Raw genomic sequence first — 23,219 nt, 5'->3', positions numbered from 1 at the left:
CGCTTTTCACTCTTACCTGTTCCGGGTTGCGGAGATGAAGATCCGAGTGCGCCCCGTATGGGTGTTCCTCGCCGTCCGGGAGTTCGAGTCGCGGCGGTAGATTGAGAGCGAGATCCTGCCGGACGCTGTCCGCGCGGATCGCGCGATCTCTCGCCGCGGCGATCATCACCTCCTGTATGTCGCGACGTCTCCTGGAATCGCCGCCGCCCCCGCCACCGCCTCTACCGCCCGCCGCACCAGCGGTTGGGTCATCTCCCGCCGATGCGCCGCGTCCGCTGCTGCCGACCCCCATTCCTTGGCTCACCGACAGCATCTGCAAAGTTAACGATCGATTTGTTGCTTTGTTTATGAAATATTAATCAAAACCTATTGTTTTAAATAGACAATCTAAATTATATTACTTAATTTTTTTATTATTTACATTTTAAACCAATGGCCGGCAATCGCCCTTGATGAATTGCGTCTTGTATTCGTAATTATTTTGTCGCTATGTTTAAGAATTAAAAATAAAAGAGAAGGATAATCGTCTTCTTCTTTCAAAATATTATTTGATTCCGGCTTGGCATGGATATTGGCGTTTAAAAATACGACAAAAATTTGTTCGTTTCATTTTAATAAAACATATATATACGAAGTGGTTGCTATTATCAGCGTACTGCGATTGTATATACCTTCGACGATGTACAGCGGTGAATAAATTAGTACAGAAAATGAAATGTTCAACCATTTGATCAGGAAAGCGCCCATTACACGTGGATATAGAGATTAGTGTCGTGTCGTTGCACTCGGTTCACATAAACTTGCATATAAATCATACCATTATATCCAACGGATTAATTTCTCTGTGACATCGACTATTCACAATCCAATACTCGAATTTGATTCGTGATAGATACAATTCCATTCTATAAAACGCATATTATTTTAAATAAAAACTATATGTGTATATATCTATGATAAACGTAGATGCATTTTTAGATACGCGTTTAGAAATATTTTAGCGAAAACAAAAATATATAATATATAAATTAATTATTGAAATAATGTTTACATATAATTGGTATCAGAAGAATTTAATCATTGAACGCTATATGCTCATAAATGCAAATTATTCGATTTCTCGATAACCGAATGCACTTTCTTCGAGCTATAGAGCGGCTGCAACCGAGAGAGATAATAGAAGAGAGAGAAAGAGACAGAAACAGAGAGAGAGAGAGAGAGAGAGAGAGAGAGAGAGAAAGAGAGAAATTGCTTTCATAAATATTATTTAAAATTAATAAAATTAATAAAAAAATTTAACCAATTATTTCTGTATCTTCTTTTTCTGATTCTATATGTAATTCTAGATATTTCACGCTATATAATTCTGTAAATAATTATTCGAACTACATCAGGTTCTCAGTTAAACTTCAATTAATCGAACTCATTCGGATCGTTTCTTTTCGCTAGCGAAAATTTCTTCGTTCGTTCCTTCAAACATCGAAATGGATCCGGTTTAAAACATCTGCTCACGCACGCACGCACGCGTACGACACGCTCGTGAGAGGCGGACCGAGAAACGTCACGTCGTGACAGCTGGAATGGCGAGGTTCGCGGCACGCATCTCGAGAGGTAGTAAGACGAAGGGAAGGTCGTGCGAGTTTCAAGTGCCGACGAGCGGCAAAAGAACGAGGTCGCAAACGTATATACTCGCGATCCACGCGCTTTCGTCTTCGGTGATTTCGCACTGTTTGTCGATCGTAGATCGCAACGCCGATCCATCACGCTGACAAAAGTCTCCGACGCGTGAAAAAAAGAAAAGCACCATTATCGCGATATTCATATAATTTCGAATTGTGTTTTATATTTTTTATATATTTGATATAACAATTATTTTTATTAATTTTTCTACTTTATGGAAATACAAGCATATTTTTAAATATGTACTGTTATATGTCGATTAAAGAATCATTTTTTTTTTCTTCAAATTTTTAATATAATTCTTATTAATTATCAATGCAACAAATACAAAAATATTGATAAAAGTAACGTCCAAATCTTAATTATTGACATTAAAACAAAATATCCTCACAATAATAATAATATACATAATACAATATTAATAATAATAAGATAATTTCTTAAAAAAAATTTTGTTCTATTAACTTTGCATGCAAGAGTGCAAAGATCTCGGGACCGAAGTATGTTTGCACTTGTACGATTTAATTTTATGACGATTTGATCGCGATTTAACGGGCGAGAGCGAAAGAGCGAGGGAGTCGCTCTCTCTCTCTCTCTCTCTCTCTCTCTCTCGCGAGCATTCGTCGTCACGTGCACGCGTTAACGACCGACGCGACGGTTCGGTCGGTCGCGTTAAAGCTTTAAAGGGGTTTTCAGCACCCCTCCGCTCGCTTTCTCGCGCTTGTCCGAGGCCATCGAAAGGGAAAGCGGAAGAGGAACGCGGCGGCTGCGACGACAACAGAGCGAGGGTGTGCAGACGGGCGGAGACGGCAACGACAAGAGCGACTGACACACAGAGGGATGAATGTCCCATCCGCGTCGCTCGTGTACCACTCGTATCGATCGATTCGCGATGCCAACATTACGCTCGCTTGTTACCGCTCCTTGTAACGCAGACGTGCGTCGCGAGAAAGTCCTTTGACCAGATGCCTCGGATATTTTCTCAGATTCGCGTATCAAGCGCGCTCTTACATCCTGATAACTAGTTTAAAATTATTCGTTTCGATTATTTATCTTAGAAAAAAAAATTAAACCCTGTTGAGTAATCTAAGAAAAAATAGAAGAAAATGATATATATACGTCTACTTGAATTTATAGCCATTTCGATGCGAGATTAAAAGAAATAAAAAATGTATAGATTCTTGATAAGGCTCTGGGAAGAGAGCGGATGCAGTTCAAAGAAAAGATTGTCCAAGCGTACGTCGAAACGAGACGCAATGTCATTCTTGGGGATAAAAGAATAATTATAATATACACTGAATATAGGAATGGGTTATATTTAGTATGTAATTTTCCTCCATTTCGCATTTTGTATAAAAATGAATGTGGTTTAAAAGCGGATTATTTAATTCAAATTATGTCGCGTGTATCGCAGTCGTTGTGACATAATATATGTCATTCGAATCTCAATCGAAAATAGTTCATTAACGCTCAAAATTATTTTATTTTCATCTCCATGCAACAATTTAAATCTATGGTGAATATATATAATCGCAAAAGTGAAGAATTTCTCTTATCATTCTTCTGTTTAGCGAAGTAAGAAGCAGAACTATTTATGATAAGGTTTAAAAGTATTCGAAAAAATGTATCGAATTTTTTTTTTTTTAAAGGTTTAATGCAAAAATTGTTCTTAATTTTTTCGTTTATTTTTGACTCACTTTTACATTTTATCGTTCTATATTTTTGCATATCTATTAAAAAACTCGTGAAACAAAGCTGGCGGCGATAAGTGAAATGCTAATGATAAAATATAAATAATTGGCCTTTATTTCCTGACTAATAAGCTCTATGTACATATATACACTGTAATTAATTTAAAAAAAAATACCTGTCTCCAAAAAGAAATTAGTGATATACTTTTTGTAAAATTTTTCGGGAAATATAAGAATCAACGGAATGAGAAGAATGAGAAAGACAGAGATATAAGAAGAAGGCGAGGTCGTTCGGTCGAACGATGGGAGATAGAGTTAGCCGGTGCTCGACAAACGTAATGTGTTATACAATCGACTTTATGGCCTTCCGAAAACCGCGCTGGCACCCTTGTGGACCATAAAATCGTAGCCTCACACAGCTCGCGCGGTTGCAGCTCGCTTGAAACCGTCGCTCGCGATTGAAATTGCAGTTTCAGAAAAGGGTAAACTTCGTCGGATCGATCGTTCTCTCGCTCGTGAGCATTGTATGGTCTGAGGAACTCGCTACCCTCTGCTCCCCTCCTCGAGTCACTGCTTCCCTAGGGGAGTATGAACGTCAAAGTCGTCGGCGACAATGAAGCGATACTTCGACCAGGAGCTTCGTACGTAACTTTGGAATACAAAGTTCAATTCTCGACGCTGCTGTTATGCGATCGACGAACCTCTGTATGGTCGATTTATTTTCACGAATATCAAGATCGAAAGAAGACATATTTCGTAAAGATATTGATTAACTGAAAATGATAAATAGATGACCTTTATTTCCTGATTAATAAATAATATATGTACTGAGTAATAATTTAAGTGATAAAGAACACTCATATCTGAAAAGACAGAAATTATGTTGGTTGTTTTTAAAGAAACTTTTCGAGAATAAAATATTAGTATGTGTGATATATAACGATAGTAATAATAATAGTAGTAGTAATAGATACGAAGTTTTTTTTATCCTCATTTCTTCACGTGAGCTCATTCCAGCTATAAATATTTTTTTGCCGGAGAGAATCTACCAAAAATATTTTCTTCCGGAAGATAGTATTTACGAAAAAAATAATATTTGTGCGACGCTATACGCATCGTTCGATCAATGTCTCACTTCGAAGCTCGTGACGACAAACAACGATTAAAATATACATCAGCTAATCGCGTGTCGCCGATAAAGCGTGTATAATTTTTGATATTACCGCGCGCATCTTTCAGATTACACAATCTCTGCCTTGCCTTCTTCAAATTAATCTCTCCATTAAAAATATTGTGTTCAACACATAGTGCAGATGCACTTCATTATCCTTAGAGATAATTCGGTACATAAAATATAGCAAGTGCATAAAATTTATTAATGCAGTATTTACAATTGAATATAAATAAAAACAACAATTGCATGTACGTGCAAACAATTGATAATTTTAAATGCATCATAAATGAAATTGAGAGAAAAAGAAAAAAGTTTTTCGCATCAATTTCCCTTCTCACGAATGTCGAGAGTTAAAATTGAAGCTACCTTCGTACGTAGTCTTTCGTGTCACGATCGTGTACGCGAGAACCGTTTTCCTATCGAGAGCATTTCCGGTGATGTTATATCGTGATCGATTCGCAGACATCTCTTTTACGATTCTGGCGGGCGATCCGACGATAACAAGCTGCAACGCTCGTAAGTCTTCCTAACGTGCTCGTCACGATCGGATATAAATCGGATTCGGCGTGATTACATTTGCTCTTGTTTACATAGTTCGCGAATACTCGCACACTACTCGAATGCTCGAACAATCTCTTTTTATTTTTGTCTGCATTAAAAAAATTTAATTGTAAAAAAATATACAGTTTACAATACTTCCCGTAATCAATTCAAAATCAGCTGTGCATACCAATTAAAAATATATGAATCTTATTTTAATTATTTATTTATTCTAATATAATTAATATTTTATCGCGCGTGCTTCAAAAATAATAATTTGATAAAATAAATGTGATAAAATAAATAATTTTGATTGCCGAATTGTAGAGTACCGATGCATTTGAAAGCCTGTAAAGAAGAATTTTAAGAATCATTTGTTCTCAAATGCTTTTCAACATTGTTCTTGTCTTCTTCGTCGTCGTTGTCGTCGTCGTTTGGTAAAACGTATCGATCGAAGAGAAAGTACCACCCTGCATGAGGGCAATGCACCGGGGATATATCATGCACTCGCTGTAAAGCGTTGCGACTATACTTTCACAGCACCTGCTACACCTTCGCGCGCACAAAGATCTAAAAAAGTTCTAAAAAAAATCCTTCCAAAGCGCAAAACATCGATTTCCGAACATCGTAATGAGACGTTTCATTCCGCACAGAACTTTAGAATATTTAACGATTTCATGCATAAAATGTGTGATCGCATTCTCTTATAATAGCTCTAAGTATACTCCAAAAAAATATTCAGCGCGTGATAAGAATTTTTATATAACATATTAAAAATTATTGATATTTAATGATATTATTTACCTTTCATAAAATATTTTAATTTTATAGTTTTCTTTGAGATATATAACATATCTTTTATCTCGATTATTATATCCTATAAAGAATTAAAATATTTCGCACTTTATTGTTTAAATATTAATTCTTATCAAATAGTATATCATCGTGATCGTATTCATAGTATTAATCTTCCATTTACGACAACATTAAATTGTCTCTGTAAAATTTTATTGATAAAATATACATAAAAAAAATCGTCAAGTTAAAATTAAAATAGTTTTGACACACCCTATATAATAAATGTATTTGTAAGGATTAGATTAGATTTTTGAGATCTGTCGACTAGTTGTATTAGAGGCGCGGCTCTAATCTGTCGTACAACAGTATTTTGCCCGCAATGCACGCGTAATTGCGCAGCCAATTATTGTTAATTATCGCTCAAGGCCAGTAGACAGATCAGTCCCGTGGCATCATTATATCAATCTCACTTCACAATCATGTATGCGCAAATTCTCGCGAGTCATCTCTTACACGGTACATTCTTGCATCAACTTGCTTCTTCTACCAAAAAATGATATTAACATAATTATAAGTGAAAAAAATGGAATTAAAATATATATAAATAATAAACTTGAAAAAATACGCAGATGTAATAAGTGTAGGCGCATAATTATAGTGAGCGATTAATTATTCAGTTTAGAAAAAATACGTACATATATGAAAAATCTTTCGTTTAGAGAATAATCAACAGTACATGTATAGTTAAGAAAAATTTTATAATCTTAAATATTTAACTTTGAATCTTTTTTATAAATAATAATCAAGATACATAAATACAAATTAAGAATTTGAATCTCTTTTTAAATCCTGATTTTCACAATTTACGCAGTACTCGTTTATAACAACTAAAAAATAAAATTAATAGCGCAATAAAAATCGATATATAAAGTTGAAAATTAATAGAGTAATCAGTAGATCATAATTAAGATAATTATGATAATACTCTATTGCTTATAACTCTGAGATTATCGCAAATTTTCGCATTGTAATTTCAATTCTAATTTAATGACGCAATTAAAATAATTTCATATTTTATGTAAGAGTACAATTATATACATTTGTGTGTGCAAAGAAGAAAGCACTTCTGTTAATACTGAAAATATCTACAAACAAAAACGTATATATTATACGCGTCATTCCATTAAACTTCATAAATGTCTGAAAGTGTAAAGCTCAAAAAAATGTATACTATATTTTTTGAAAAATTAAAAAGTATAATACACATATTTTTATTATAGTAATGATAAAATAGAGATTAGAGATGCAGTAAATGAAGAAAATATAAAGCAACTTTCCTATACTCGATTAAGATTGGAGCTACGATTTTCTGCTTCATAAATTACGTTATATCCGACACACGTCGCGTGATTAATTAGGGGGCGAAGAAATATCGCGGCTTTCATTAAGAGTCGTCACGCGTGCTGCCGTGTGGCGAAATGATGTCGTGCGACGAGTGCGTTTGCGCCTTCATGCGACGTACTCGCGTTCGATTAAATCGCGGGCAAAAATTTTAACGGTGTGTGAAAAAAAGTGTATTCATCAAACCGTTAATAACTTTTAATAATAATATTCATAGTCTGTATGCAATTCTTAAACTTTTATGCTACGCGACACACACACACATATATGCATGCTCTTTATTAAGAAAGAGAGACATTCTTAGAAATTATTATAAAGTCTGATCTTTTGAGGTCATCACGTCTGGAAAGTTTTTATATAGAAAGAGTTAATCATTATTGATCTTTCGCAGTCTATTTGTAAAGGACAGTGGTCAATAAGTGATTTGCTAAATGAATTAAGATTCTTTCAGTACATATTACTAATTATTTTTATATTGCGAAGAATTAATAACTTTCTCTAACTTTCTATATTCGATGATTCACAACATTATAATTTGATTTATTTCTCTTTAGGAATTTATTCAAACAATATCAAGACAAGTGAAACTCTAGCAAAATTAAATGTATATTAATTTTTTATAATTCTTGCAGAAATAAGTTACATACATTATTGTTGTGGTATGTGTTAAATTGACGTATCATTTTTTATATAGAAACTTATAAATGATTAAAAGTTCTAATGATAAGAAATAATGTAAACAATTTTTTTTTTTTTTTTTCAATCAAAATTATTTGTTTTTTCAAACTATATTGTTTAAGAAAAATGTGAAATTTAACGGAAAATGATATGGGGGAAAGTAAAATAAAATGAGATATTGCGTAAACTTGGCAGCTTAGTTTGTCTTGAGGTAATTTCTTTGGTTTAAAGATCATTTGTTTAAACTATAGAGCTATTGAAAATAAAGCTGAAACTTGTAGAGAACTGTAATAATTTATGAATTGGCATGAAATAATACAGCAGCTTCGTATACGCATTGTTATATGAAACTTCTAATTTTAAGAGTCTAAATTGAAAATAATCTTTTAATATATTGGCAGAAAAAAAAGTTTATTTTCTTTTCACTGAAAATTACACAACACGCGCTTCTTCTGTATTCTCAATCGAAGATTGATTTCTATCTAAGACTGAAATTGCAGGGCACAAAAATAAAAATTCTTAAAATCTTTTACGCATCCTACTTTCCTCTCTTTGTAATTTAAAAAGAGAGAACAATTTTACAGTATTACACGTATTTCATAGAAAATATTTCAACGATGCGATTTCTTGCACATTATATGTAAGTGTTTCGGCTTGACACAAATCGATTTCCACTTTGAAGCATCATCATGCGCCGACGACAAACGAAGCGTATTAACGAAACAACGTAAATATCCTTGACTTACGGCACTTCGCGAGCAAGAGAGAAATAGAAAGACAAGAAGAGTGATAAAGCCAGTCACAGAACACTGCCTCCTTTCGTAATCTGCAAATAATGATCGACTACTCTCTCATGGATGCGAAAGAAAAGAGGCGGAAAAGTCGGGGAACGAACATAAAGGGAGCGAGCGATAAGAGACCCAATTGTTTCCACTACTTCTGTACAAGTGCACACACTTTTCGGATTGAGAAAAAAACCTGCGAGACAAAGATTTGCGATATAAATACATCTGTAAATGCAAGAAATCTTCCCTTAATCAAGTCCTGCGAAGTTATAGCAATTGCTCATTCTGAATATTAAGATTATGTGTGCAAAAAATGTAAAATAAAATTATGTAAATGGGTCTAAAAAAGAAAAACAAATTTTCTCCTTAGCAATAAATCTAATAAAGAAAAATTGATGATCTATTGCATTCTTAATAGATTTTTTGATTTTAAAACTACATCTATTATTGTAGATACATCATAGAGAGTTGCTTAAAATTACAAATCAGAGAGAGAGAGAGAGAAAGAGAAAAATATTAATACTGCACATTATATATATTAATATATATTTATTGCATGTATATGCAAGCTGTCCATCCAAATGTCCGAGAAAATATCTCATAATTGAAGTTATAAAAAAGTTAGGAGGATATAAAAAAAAAAAATATATATATAACGAAAAGGTTACAAGTAAAAAAATTGTTTTACATGCGCTTTATTACGGACTAAAAACTGTGCTAATTTCTCTCATTAAACTTTCTTGTGACTTTAATCATTTGTGAGATATTTGCTCGGACATTTATGGACGGACACCCTGTATATATTATACTATTATAGTAAACATAAGTCTTTGATCGGCGCTTTTTATCCTTGCATTTTCATTCCACTTTCAGCGCAATTGTTTCGTCATACCGCCTATCGATCTCGACGAAGCGAATCGTATTATATACAATACTTTGCCTTCGACTACGGAGTGACTGTAAATCAACGCGCGCTTGACGTTCTGCGTTGTGAGCGAGTATAATAAAGCCCGAGTTACGCTACGCTGAGAGCTCGCGTTGACCCCGCAAAAGCGTTCGATCGTGGGAAAATTATCTGCAACGACTTTCAACATTTAAACAATGAACTATTGAGATTGTGTGCTTTTTATAGAGACACGTTTCTGTCAACTGACACGAGCGGCAAATCGGTTCTTTTATAATATCGATGATAAATTTTCGTCACTATATGATTCAGAATTCTCTGGCAAAACTTATCTAATGCAATTTCTTTCGTTTAATACGATCTCGCTACGAATGCACGATGCACAGAAGAATGTCTTCTATGCACTTCTTCATCCCGCTCTTCTCTCTTTACGAAATTAAATTGGAAAGATAAAATATTTATTTGATTTTGATTGACACTGGATATCGATTACTGTTATGTATTATTATATTAAAATAGGCAAACGTCGAGTGCGCCTGAGGCATTTCGCTTAAGAGAAATATGAATATGCAGGGAATATGCTCGTCCAGAACTTGATGATCTAACGGTTTCGTTTGCGGTACGCGCACTTATTCGCGATTACGCCAAATGATACACGAACAGCAATCCTACACATATGCATCAGATCTTTTGCAAGTGACCCAATTTGCGTGATGCCTGAGTGGCTTGGACATTGCCATATTTATAAAGTGATTAATTCCCGTTATGTTTGTATTATGAAAAGTCGCAAGTTGTATCGCACTTACATATTCGTTATGCGACCACTCAATGTCAATTATCATTCAACGTACGTTTCTTGTCCTCGTGTCAATAATTTCATTAACTCATAGTAAAACAAAAATGTGATTAAAGCCCGCATCAAAGATTTCATTAAATTAAATCGAGTATTTTTGTTACGAATTCGATTATTTTGCATAGAGAATAAAATCCACAATTGCGAATTATGAATATTCTGAAATAATTTTTTTCGAGATAATTAAATTGAATATAAAAATAGATATAATTTAATTCTCTTTAAAAAATATATATATATATATATATATATATACATATATATTATTATAATTAATCTTGTATATATTCTAAATATATACAATACAGTATCATAAAACTAAACATTTAATCTAATCTGTATTTCAAAAATATAGAATATTAGATTATACAAATATATATATATATATATATATATATATATATATAAAAATATTTATACATATATTTTTATAATAAAAATTCTAAAAATAGAAAAATTCTTGAAGTTATTATATAAGCTATAAATAAAATTACTAGCTATCATTTTGTGATATAAATAATTTAAGGAGAAAGATAAGAAAATTGCAAAACAATTGTTCAGGATTTTAAGAATTTGCAACAAAAATCGTCGAACGACAAATAGCGTGTCACGTGCGTAAAAGTTTCGGAAACATTAGCGTCGCGTCGCATCGGTGAATGTCGCGAATGATTCGACGACGCGCATCTATAGAGGATTAATTACGCGTGTCCGGATAGACGGAGGTCAATAGGCTGGAACGGAGAGAGCAAGAGAGAGAGAGAGAGAGAGAGAGATAAAGAGAGAGAGAGAGACGCAGAAAAGCATAAAACGTGACGCAATCCGCGCGCTCGAGTAGGTGGAAGTGCATGAGCATACGGGAAGAGATATATATACGCACACTTACGCAATTCGCCTGGCGTTGCGTAGACGCTTCCCGTTTGACAGAGATAAGCGTTAACGAGGCCCGGATAATAGCGTCGGCGAACCGTCTAGACGCGATGATTGCGACATGTCCTTTAAAATGTTACGGCGCCACGGGCGCTTTTCAGACCGCGATAAGCATCGACGCGTTTCGATGCGGAAATCGCGACTTTTTTTTAAAGATGCCGTTAATGTGTTATTCTTATATAAATTCAGCTGTCCTGAATAAATGATGTTTAATAAATACGTCACGCGATAATAACAATTTTGATTGAATTTTATACAATTAAAATGTTCAAAAAATTAAGACTGCTTTATATTCATAAGGGAAAATCTGTTCACGATAACAAAACATTTTAATTACTAGCGTACTAATATAAATACCTCTTTCAAATTTTATTAAACTTTATACAAAGATTTTTATAGCATACACCTCTTTATAAACTAAACTTCTTCAATGAAGGAAGAAAATGGTAGATTTTCAAATCTTTATTATATTATGCTATCAAATTTAATTAGTGAATGTGTATAAAAAATAATTATTTTTCCTCGATTCTATTAACGAGCGTTTCGTGTTCTCTCTTTCTCCCTATAATTGATTAAGAAATCGCAACTCGTGAGTTGCTCGGTGTTTTCTTTCCCGCGCGGCCGTTTACCGCAAAAAAAAAGAATATAACGCGGATATGTAATCTTCCCCCTTTTTCCAAGCTTTTCGCTGTTACATCACCAACGAGGCGTCGCATCACGACCGAGAAAATTATTCCGCCGCTATACTTTATGCCCTGACAGATTTAGAGACGGAAGCGTCTCGCTGCCAAGCGTGTGCGGAAGCGCCTTTATTCTTTTCATATATTCTCTTATGAACAAATTTTTCACACATCGAGGCGCAAATTACATCAATTTCAAGCTGAGAACAAGACGCGCCGAGTTTCGTGCCGCTTCGGATAATTAATGCAAGAGAAATTGGAATGTCCGATTACAATTTGCGGGATGCGCGTGAGATATTTTGCGTGCGTTAAGGTTTCTTTGCACAAGAATTGCGTAAGTTAGGATACTGTTTTTATCGCTCACATAAAATAACATGAAAATGTAAACTTTACGGTGAAAAAGTCGTCCGATAGTCGATTATTACGCATATCATGTTAAAGGAATTTCTGCCTTATCATTCTTTTGAGTGAAAAATTGGAATTTATAAAATTCTTAAATTCATTAAATTTATTAAAATCCAACAAGTACAAAATAATAAATTAATAATATAGTGAATACTTTTTATTCATGAATACTTTTACGATTTGATAGAATGTAGTTAAAGTGGCTTAATTACAGAATACAATTAGTACTAAGAAAATACGTGATTTTTCTATGAGGTTTTCACAAACAATTAATTCGCGAGAGGCAAGATTTATCTTTTATATAATTAACTTCTTATTTAATTTTTTATAATTCAAGAAAAGTGAATGCTGTCATCTGAGCCATCCATTCTTGCAGTTTTACTTATGAGAATAATTTGCTTATATTATGTATACATAACAAGGATGTCGTTATTAAAATTCGACGTCCATAGAATAGAATGAATCGGACATATTACGCAGAAATTGGTTTTAAAATTTCGAATAACTCCAAGTGTTTGTCTATGACGAGTTTGTGTGTCATAAGAGGCGCTCTCTCTCTCTCTCTCTCTCTCTCTCTCTCTCTCTTGCCACGTCGAAAAAATCCTTGAAAAATATATGCATGTATAAATCTTTCGTCATCGATAACAAGACGTGCCAAACATCATGATTATTTGCGACGTTCATTAGGCGAATATTTTCATTTCTGACAAAGTGCGATACACAATGATAATATATAATATGTATATTATATGCATATCTTCCAAGTCTAAAAAATAATCGCCAGTCTTCCGATGACTATTGTACATCTAAATTTGCATTATTCTCGAATAAAATTGTAGAGATTAAATTTATTGTATGTATATCTAGATAATTAAATAAAAATATAAGTTTCTAAGATAATAAAAATCATAATTTAATATTTATTAATAATTAAATGTTTCATTTTTATAATTGTATTAAACTCAATTTTAAATCAGATTTTATATATATATATATTGAATTTTATACAATTATAAAAATAAAACAATTAATTATTAATAAATATTATATTATGATTTTTATTATTTTAGAAACTGATATTTTTATTTTTATTTTTTTTTTTTTATCGTGACATATTACATTTTTCTAATTTTCTATGAATTTTATATTTTATCAACTTAATTTAATAATTAATTAAGATTAATTGCCAATATCTACAATGTATTCACAAATATTCATTTTTAATCGACTCATATTTTCATTTAGGAAAATGATTTTATGACACGTTACATGTCAAAAAAAATAGAGAAAATTTTTTAGATCTATTTAGATCTATTTAGATATTTATCAGACACAATGAGCGTCAAATCATATGTTCGATATAGTAAGCATGAGATATGATCGAGCGAGTCACCCTCGTACGAGGAGGTACTCGTGTAAACGTTCCCGCTGTCGTTTCCCACGGTCCTCGACCGAGCAGCTTAATAAAACAAAAACAAAAACAAAAAAAAACATCAACTATTAACCTAATTTTCGATTTCAACTAATATTTGCCCATTATGTGTAGGCGGTCACGTGTAAGCGTGGCATTTTTTGTTGACGACCGCACCTGATACGCATATGGATTTTCCATGGGGACAAATCTATCTAAATAAGAATGTAACAATAAAACGGAAAATATTTCAAAACATTTTTAACTTGTTTATTTCGTTTACGACTTACTCACGTGCTGATTTAAAAAATATGAAATATAGTTTCCGAACGGTAAATCTCTGTATAACAAATATATATTTATATACAAATCTAATTAACCAAATTTTTGTAGGACTAATTAATTGGACTGGATTAATTTCCACTAATAACGCACAGTAAAATATTATAGAATTAATAATGATTATTTATTTCGTGAGAATTTTAAGCGATTCTTATGATGAATTGAGATGTATGTCTCTATGTATGTCCAATTTGTCCCAAGCGTATCTTTTCAATCATTTCATACAACGTTAACTCGAAGATTAATGAGTATATTATTTAAACGAATATAACAGTAATGTGTCTTGTTTCCTAATTTAAACAATTTTATCCGCGAACGGATTTAAAAGAGAGAGATATTCGTTCATTGTGCAGTGTCTTCTACTCTTAGCGGTTAAATGCGCGCGTGCACTTACATAGGCACGAATTATGCGCACGGCGTGTCGTGCTACGAGCTGACGCATGTTAACGAGCTTACCGTGCTCGCTATACTAACGAGCATGATTAGAGCAACCGTTAGATCAACGCCGTTCAACGAATCTCCGGCGAAAGATCAGCGTTTTTCTGAGAAACGAAAAGAGCGCTCGATTTCAGAGATATTTTTTGAGCAAAGTTTTCTATATAAATATTTTCGTTCCAACGATTCATCATTCGTGACGTAACCAGAGTTTTTTTATCTATTTAAATATTTGTTTTTTTAGACAAGATATTATGCAAGATACATAAAAATAAACCAACGTCATCATGCATATATTTGCGGAAAGGCGAAATAAATTGTTTACGCATTTGTTAAATTTTTTCATGCGTAAACAATGAATCGAATTCACGCTCGCGCTTAAATGTATTTACCACTCGTGCTTATCGCAAAACGACGTCCTCGACGTCGCAACAAAGTCGACATTTTTATCGCTTTCGTACTGACATGAATAAACGGAGTCCTACTTTGAAAAGAAGGTTCATAAAACGGAGTGTCTTTAAGGCCATTTTATGATCTTCCACCGAACGGAACGCCTTTCAATTTGTTCGTATTGGAGTAGCACTAGAATCTAGCTAGAATAGAAAGAGATACATCCTTGTCTTGTTTACAGACAGACATCACGAATAATAGAAAAAAAATAATCGCGCAAGTATTTTTATATTTTCATGTCTCATATATCGCGTCGCGCCTCACGATATTAGCGATAAAATAAATTATGCTTTTTACAGTTCTCGTGATATCATATTGCATTCTTGAATTTATCGACTTCGTGAAAACAATCAAGAAATTTATAATAATACATCTTTTCTCAGCAATTACTCGTTTCGCAATTATAATTTTAAGCGCTATAAATTTCGATACTGGAGTCTACATGTGACTCCGTTAAAAAAACGTCATCATTAAAATGAAAAGACTCTTTAAGACCCCACGCGCGATATCTACTGATTTGTGAGGGTTAAAGGTCAGCGTGTCACAGAGTCAACTAATGAACTGCCGTTCTTCGAGATTTGCGCTCGCGAGACCGACCTCGGAAATTGCAGGCTGATGACATTTAAAAGTGCCACGTGAAGGTATCGACCGACGTGCACGCTTGCTCGCTCTTTCTCTCACGGCAGACGGAGGAGAGAGAGAGGGGAAAAAAAATAAAGAGAGAGAGAGAGAGAGAGAGAGAAAGGGAGGCCATGTCGGCGCGCAAAAAGAAACGAGACGTAGAAGCGGAGCAGTCGACCCAGACGAGAAAACTGCAGTGAAAGCCTGCCTCGCATTCTGGGCCAGACGGAAGAAACATACAAGGCAGACAGTGTAATGGCCTCTCTCTCTTTCTCGTGTCCCCCCCCCCCTTTTTTTATTGTACCATCTCTGGCGCTCCATGTTCGACGCGAGCGTTTTCGAGCGCGCCTTTCCACCCCCGTTCATCTCTCTTTTTCTTCTCCTTCTCTTGTCGTCATCGCGACGCCCGCTCGGCTCATCCTCGCGAAGAGGAGAGAGAGAGAGAGAGAGAGAGAAAATGACGGGATTGATCTCGGTGTTCCAGATACCATATAATGTCCGGACGTGTACTAGTTTCGTATCAAGCGATATCGAACGTGCAGAACGTTTAGAATTCTTAATCATTCCCCTTCAAGATTTTATGAGTTTATACATACAGTATATATGATTTGAAGTAGAATTTTTTAATTGTTTCTTTTTTGCTTATATTTTATATCTTCTTTTTTGTTTTATTACATATATTGAATATTTAATTAAAAGTCTATTCTTAAAATAGAAATGATCTAAAGTCTACATTCGAGTGAGATGTGATTCCATCGAAATTTGTATAGATAATCTTGAGAGATAACATATATATGTAGCGTGTATGTGCTTTCTCACTTTTTTTCTTTAAATTTGACTTATGTTTATCTTCACAGACCTATATATGTGTATATCAAAAATTATTTTAGTATCAAAAAAGAGATATTTATTTTAGCCTTGAAAAAATACAAGCTGCAAGTATATAAAATATACAAGCTAAGGTACCATTAATATACATTCTAATAAATATTAATATATATATATATATATAAGGAACTAAAGAGATATGAGAAATGAAGAAAGATGAAGATTTATAAACTATTTTATAGTTATCTTTAAATCTAACATCTGAAAATAAGATCTGAGACATTTTAATGATCAAAGAGAGTATTCTATCCTAACGTCTGAGATATAATGAAAATCTACGCACATGGGGAGAAACCGCATTATTAGGTTTCACCGGTCTGATCTTTGAAATTCAAAACCATGTCTGGTGCAATATTCGGGCCCTGCCCGATTACCCCTCCGTGCTACGTATGTAAATTATCTACGCAAGGTGCAGCAGGGTACCGAGGGGTATCTCGAAAGAATTGATATTTTTTTTTTTGCGCGCGCACATATAAAATACTTTCACCCGTGCACGTCCGTTATAATTTATTTCGCTAGCACATATATATGCGCATATATATATGTATGTGTTGGCTGTCAGGTGAAATAAAATCTCAGACAATACTTTTGCCTAGAACCGCGACATTAAATATTCGTGACCCATCGTAAATATCTAGCCGCAACATTCCCTCTTTAGAGAATTCGCTGTTTCGTTTTTAAATAATGGACAAATTAAAAAGCATTTTTTTCTTTTTTTTCTTTTGTAAAATCGTTTCGAGGAGAGACATAATTATATACAGAATACTCTGTATACAACTATAAACCATGCGAAATTTTAATGACAGCTTCTATAACTGATTTATCACTTTAATTATGCGGATATTTACATTGAAAATTGAAGAACTTTTGCAAATCAAGTTTTAAGCGTTTAAATGAGCAGAAACTTGTCTCTCGGTTAATTTTAAATTAGTTTTACTTCAGCGAAAATTTCGTTTCAGACTTGATTAACAGGATGTTTAATAATGGAGATTGAAGAAGCGTGAATAAACTCGCTTTAAATTTTCGCGAGGAGAAATGACAGATTCAGATTTTTGATGCTACAGCTTTGAGTGCGCGCAAAAGATATATCCTTACGGTAACTGTCACAGATAAACATATAGATTGTCTTTTATGATTGTATTTTATATCAATCTCAGGAACTCTGAAATTATCGATCAGTCTCTTCTACGTATATACGTTAGACAAGTATCATTAAAATTTGACACTGCGACCGTAAAATATCATTTTGTAGATATAAAGCAAACAAAATATGAAAAAAAATTTAACAAAACAATTTTTTTAAAGGATAATACAATTTCTTGCACGATCGTACAACTTACATTAAAATTTCACACGCAATAAAATGCGTGTCGAGAGCGTGGCGTAACAGAATAAAAGGACAAAAAAATAAGATGAAAATTGTGCAAATTAGAACACATTGCTTCCTCATGATTTTATTTCGCTCACAAAGCTTAAGCTCCTTAAAGCAAGCGGGTTTTTCAATTTTATCTTCTTCATAGAGAAAGATATCATAAAATTTGCGAAAGTTATAGTGTGTACAGTCATTTTCTAAAAAATTCAAAATTTTATAGAAAATGAACCCCTTCACCGATTCTCGTCAAATTCAATACCAACTATCTTTTAGATACCCCATCCATGTAAAAGAATTTAATTCAATATCTAAAAATTTACAAAAATTAAAATGTGTACCAACATTTCTCTACAAATTCAAAAAAAAAAAAAAAAATGAACCCTTTCACTGATCCTCACCAAATTAAACACCAACCATCCTTTAATGATACTTTATTCAATAAAAAAAAAATAGCCTGATATCTCAAAAATTACGGAAGTTAAAGGCATTGTACAATGTACATTTCATACATACATACATTTTTGAAAAATATGATTTTTCGTTTTGGAACGTTCTAAACATATTGGCATAGAAAATTGGAAAAAAGATTTGTCACGAAAACAAAGCTTCCTCTATGAAGAAGCAAAAAGAAAAAAAAAAGAAAAAAAAAAGAAAAACAGCGAGAAACACATTCTCGACGTACACGTACCACTAGTGCCATGTCGCGCGGTTTCGACCCCTGGACGTGGAGGATTCGCGCGCCCAACTCGAGTAGTTTCCTGCGCAGCTGTTTGACGGAGACGCCGAGCGTCTGCATGTAGCGACGCCTCAACTTCATTTGAACGGAGGAACCGCCAGGTTGCCGTCGGCGTGCCGGAAACAACCACTGGCCGTCGACGTCGGCCGTCCCCGTTGCCGAGTTGACATAAACGCGCACCACCACCGACACTTATCGCCCACCGTGATTTCCTCGGATAGTTCCTCAAGCGATCCTCGAGGCAGCCTCGTTTTTCTCTTCCTCGTCGCGACAGCCACACCGCAATCACCAATTATTTATTATTACTCTCTTCGTTGCACGAGGAAATTTTCCGTCTCGCTAATTGACAGATGAAGCACTACTAGATACGCGCTCTCGATTCCTGGTGCCACCCTGACAACGATCGATCGGCGGGGCCCCGATTTAGGAGGAAGCGACCCCGTTCCCACTTAATTCGATTGTATCCGGTGCTCCGCCGGCGATCCCACTTGACCATAAGCGTTACGGTCGTTTAACGGCTTGCATCTAATGGGAGCAGCGACGCGACTCGGTCGCCGTGTTATCCCCTTCCCTGTCGTCGTGTATCGCAGCGAGAGGAAGGGAGGTGGCCGCCTCCGTCTTTCTCACTCTCGAACGCGTCCAACCGTCTGCTATCTCCTCGCGTAACGTAGAGATTCCCAGAGATTTCCGAGAGAAGAAGAGAGGGACGAGTCACTCTGTATATGCACTCTCGGCCAGTCAGTATTATCGGAAAGTCTGCTGGCGTTTGCGCGCGCGCACGCCGTCTCGCAGACGTTGAATGACGTCGAGATGTATAACAGGCAGCGGCAGTCTAGACAGGCCCGACCTTGACTCCCCAAATCATCTCGCGCGCTCGCGTCGCCGTTGCACATCCACCAATCCGCCAAGATTTTTCAATCTTTCCATCAGAGGCCCTTGCTTTTCATTCCGAGATATTCACCGTTTACTATCAGGGATCTCCGCCCTCGTATATGAATTCGTCTCACGATCGGAGGAGCAGAGGGGAACGCGACAACCAGAGAGAGAGAGAGAGAGAGAACAGGAGTGTTGAAATAGCGCGGACAGAAAGAGAGAAAGAGAAAGGGAGAGAGATCCGGCAAAGAGGGACAAGTTGTTGGCCGAGTTCCCGCCGCTCACTGGATGCAGGAGAGAAATGTCAATGCGTCGCGTCGTTGTGAAAGTCACACGCGACGCTTGGTGTCATTTCACGCTCGCGCCGACGATACTCGTTCGTTCGTTCGTTCCCTCGCAACCCCGTCGCCGTATCGCGCTTATCTCCCGACGATACGAAACGGAACAAATACTGACGTATTCGTCGATGTCGCTCGACGTCGTTCTCGTACGATCGTGGCGCGCGCGAGAAAACGGAGCGAGGACAGGTCCTTCGTGTCGCGACAGCGATAGCGACGACGACGACGAGGAGGACACTCGTCGACACAAGACCCGACGCATTCCAGGTTCGACGGCAGACTGAACGCGTCCGGTGTCTGTCAGGCCGCAGCACCGTCGCCGACTCCGCCACCCTTCCTCTTCATCGCGTCCCCTCCGCTCTACCCACTCTCCTCTCCGCACTCTCGAAGCCGCAGAGCGTTTCCCCTTCGGCTCCCATCGCACACCATCATCATCACCACCACCGCCGCCGCTGCCGCCGCCGCCGCCGCCGCCAGCGCAGTGGCCGCATTTACCTTCCCCTCTCGCTCCGCTCCTCGCGAAGCGTCGCGTCGTGTCTCGTCTCGTCTCCCCGCAGGGTGCAGGCAGCGGAGAGACTCACCACCGACCGCTTTCTCTTCCAATCTCTCTCTCTCTCTCTCTCTCTTTTCTCGCTCGCTCCCACTCGTTCGACACGCCATCAGACGTTGCATTCTGTGTGTGTGTGTGTGTGTATGTATCGCGGGTGCCGATCCACCGGCTGATTAGCCTGGCGTGTCGTCGCACGACGCAAAAATCATCCGCATTCCGCGCGCTCGCTCGCACGCTCGGCGGGCGTTCGGTGTCTCTGTCTTTCACGAACGTTCGCAGACGCGGCGATGCATCGACAACGTCGATGGATGACTGGCTTCCGATTAAGACACGCGTCGGCTCCGATAATAATTGGAATTTAACTTTCTCTCGAAAGAAATTAATGCGAGTATAACGGGAATCGATCCGCGTCATGGTTATTCGTGACACGTAAATTGGGAAAAACGGCTTTAATTATGATTGATTCTCAGATTTACACTCGCGAGATAAGTCGCTCATCCGATTAAATTCAATGAATGACAATGAAACTATAATAATAGATCCACGATATACATGAGAGTCTAAATAAGATAAATTTTTTCCCGCCGCACTCCTTTTTTACCACGTGCACTTTTATTAAACTTTTATTATGGGAATGAAATTATCTTTTTTTTTTTATTTTCGGTCTAATCAAAATTTAATACAGCTTAATAATTGTCTATGATATAATGCGCGCGCTTAATTTAGAATCATTCAAGAACGATTTCTCCGCAATTATGAGATCGATAGCCAGAGATAAAATTTGCGCAAATAAGGATAAAGTTTTCCGTCATAATTAACTGAAACGCTTCGAGGAGCGCGGAAACAATGAAATGTTCGCTAATACGATTTAATCGATAGGATCGATTTTTTTCAATTTTCTAATATCGCGGTGAAAAAATTGAGACGAGCAAAGTGCCGAAGGGTCAATCAGAAAATCGGCGCAACGCGAGCGCTTAAGTGCGCGTAATTCGCGCGAGTTAGCCGTAACAACGGGACATTACAATCGATTCTGTTAATTCGCGCGCGCATCGCATCGTACTCTGTGGAGGATGAAATTACGCTTGAAATTATATCAGCTTGTTATTTCGGTCCCCACCGGCGGCGTCGATGGATCGATGCCGCGCGCCTTCGGTTCAAGATTAATGCGTCATAGATCGAGTTACTCGATTAATCCCGCGCGTGCACATCGCCGCGATCGTTCAATACTTAAAAATCGCGTATTATGTACTGAAATGCATTCGTTTTGTTAGCGGCATTATGCCTTGATGACCCGCAAATATCGAAATTTGATTCTTGGAGAGAATCAATAACTTCGATTTCATATATACAGAAATATTATTCCTTCTTTAGAGAAATGGAGTATAATATCCAGGCAGAAATATCATATAATATATTATATATTTAATTAAATGTATATGGAAATGTTTAAATAATATATATATATATATATACATTTTCTCTCAATCATTTATTTATATTTCTATCTAAAAGTTGGGAGGATGAATAATCATTCTAGAATTCTAGAACTATTTAAAAAAAAAATTTGCATACAGTTTCCTCTCTATGCAAAATTTGTTTACTGTGCATATTTTAAATCTAAAAATGTTCTTATAATCAAATATTTCAGCAAAATTAAACTTTAAAATAAAATGCAGTTTTCTGAACTAGAAATCCGTTCTAATGTTTACATCCTTTTCCATCCTTCCGTAAATTGACAGTTTCCATATATTAATAAATTATAAACAATTAATTCTCTTCCTATTTCTTAATTACGTCTCGGCTTATTTTTTGACAATGCAATGTCAGATTTATCAAAAAATTAGTTATTGGCAAGTCTCACGAGACAAATATATTGAAATGTCTCGCTCGCCTTGTTGCGAGTCAAAAGCCGGAGGAAGATGAAGCAAAGATGAAATAATCGGCGACGGATTCATGGTCGTAGGCGCGAATTTCCACGTGCGTCGCGTTCCACGTCATTAATCGCTTATTGTGACAGATGGTGCGTCCTCGTTCTCGATCCAGCAAAGATGAATCGCGACCGGCAGACGATCGGTTTTTCCGACAGAATTTCAACATTGTCCCAGATCGCACGAGCAGACGCGAGGGTCTACGTGACGGATGCGTATACAACAATAACACGCGATACACGAGCGCGTACACGCACGCCGTTAAGATACTACCAGACGTCGGTCGCCCCCACCGGTCGTCGTCGTCGTCCCGTATTGAAAAAGAAAGAGAGAGCCGATCGGTCCCACCGACAATTCTCACACCCGCATCCGTGAGAAAGAGAGAGAGAGAGAGAGAGAGTAGCGAGAGTACGGTCGACCGGAGCAACCGGGTATGAGAAAGAGAAAGTAGAGAAGGGAGAGAAAGCCGGTAATGGCGGTGACGTCGCGCCGCACCGGTGTCCGGGGTATATGACGAGGGACGAAAAACATAGTGAGGGATCGAAAGGAGAAAAGAAAGAGAAACACGAGCGGATAAAGTGCGAGAAGCGAAGGGAGAAAAAAAAGTAAAAGAGACGAAAGAGTGAAAGAAAGGTGAGCTCTTGCGGGCGCGCGCGCGCGCACCCTTGGCGACGTCATCAAGCTGATCGTGTCGTCGATGAAGACGCACTTTAAGGGGCACCCAACGCCGATATAAGGAAGAACCTTCGTCGATCTTTC

General features: G+C 36.4%; 1 protein-coding gene across 1 annotated transcript in view; it reads right to left on the bottom strand.

Moving 5' to 3' along the window:
* Positions 1-23,219, bottom strand: part of LOC126859461 (histone-lysine N-methyltransferase Suv4-20-like) — a 73,557-nt gene that overhangs the window by 6,937 nt on the left and 43,401 nt on the right. Inside the window, exon 3 of the mRNA XM_050610776.1 lies at positions 17-313. Within this exon, the coding sequence (XP_050466733.1) occupies positions 17-313 (297 nt within the window). The remainder of the gene's footprint in view (positions 1-16; positions 314-23,219) is intronic.

This window comes from Cataglyphis hispanica, chromosome 3 (assembly GCF_021464435.1).
Source record: "Cataglyphis hispanica isolate Lineage 1 chromosome 3, ULB_Chis1_1.0, whole genome shotgun sequence".
Taxonomy (NCBI): Eukaryota; Metazoa; Arthropoda; class Insecta; order Hymenoptera; family Formicidae; genus Cataglyphis; species Cataglyphis hispanica.
Note: the sequence above shows the minus strand (reverse complement) of the source record. Positions and strands in the feature narration are given on the sequence as shown.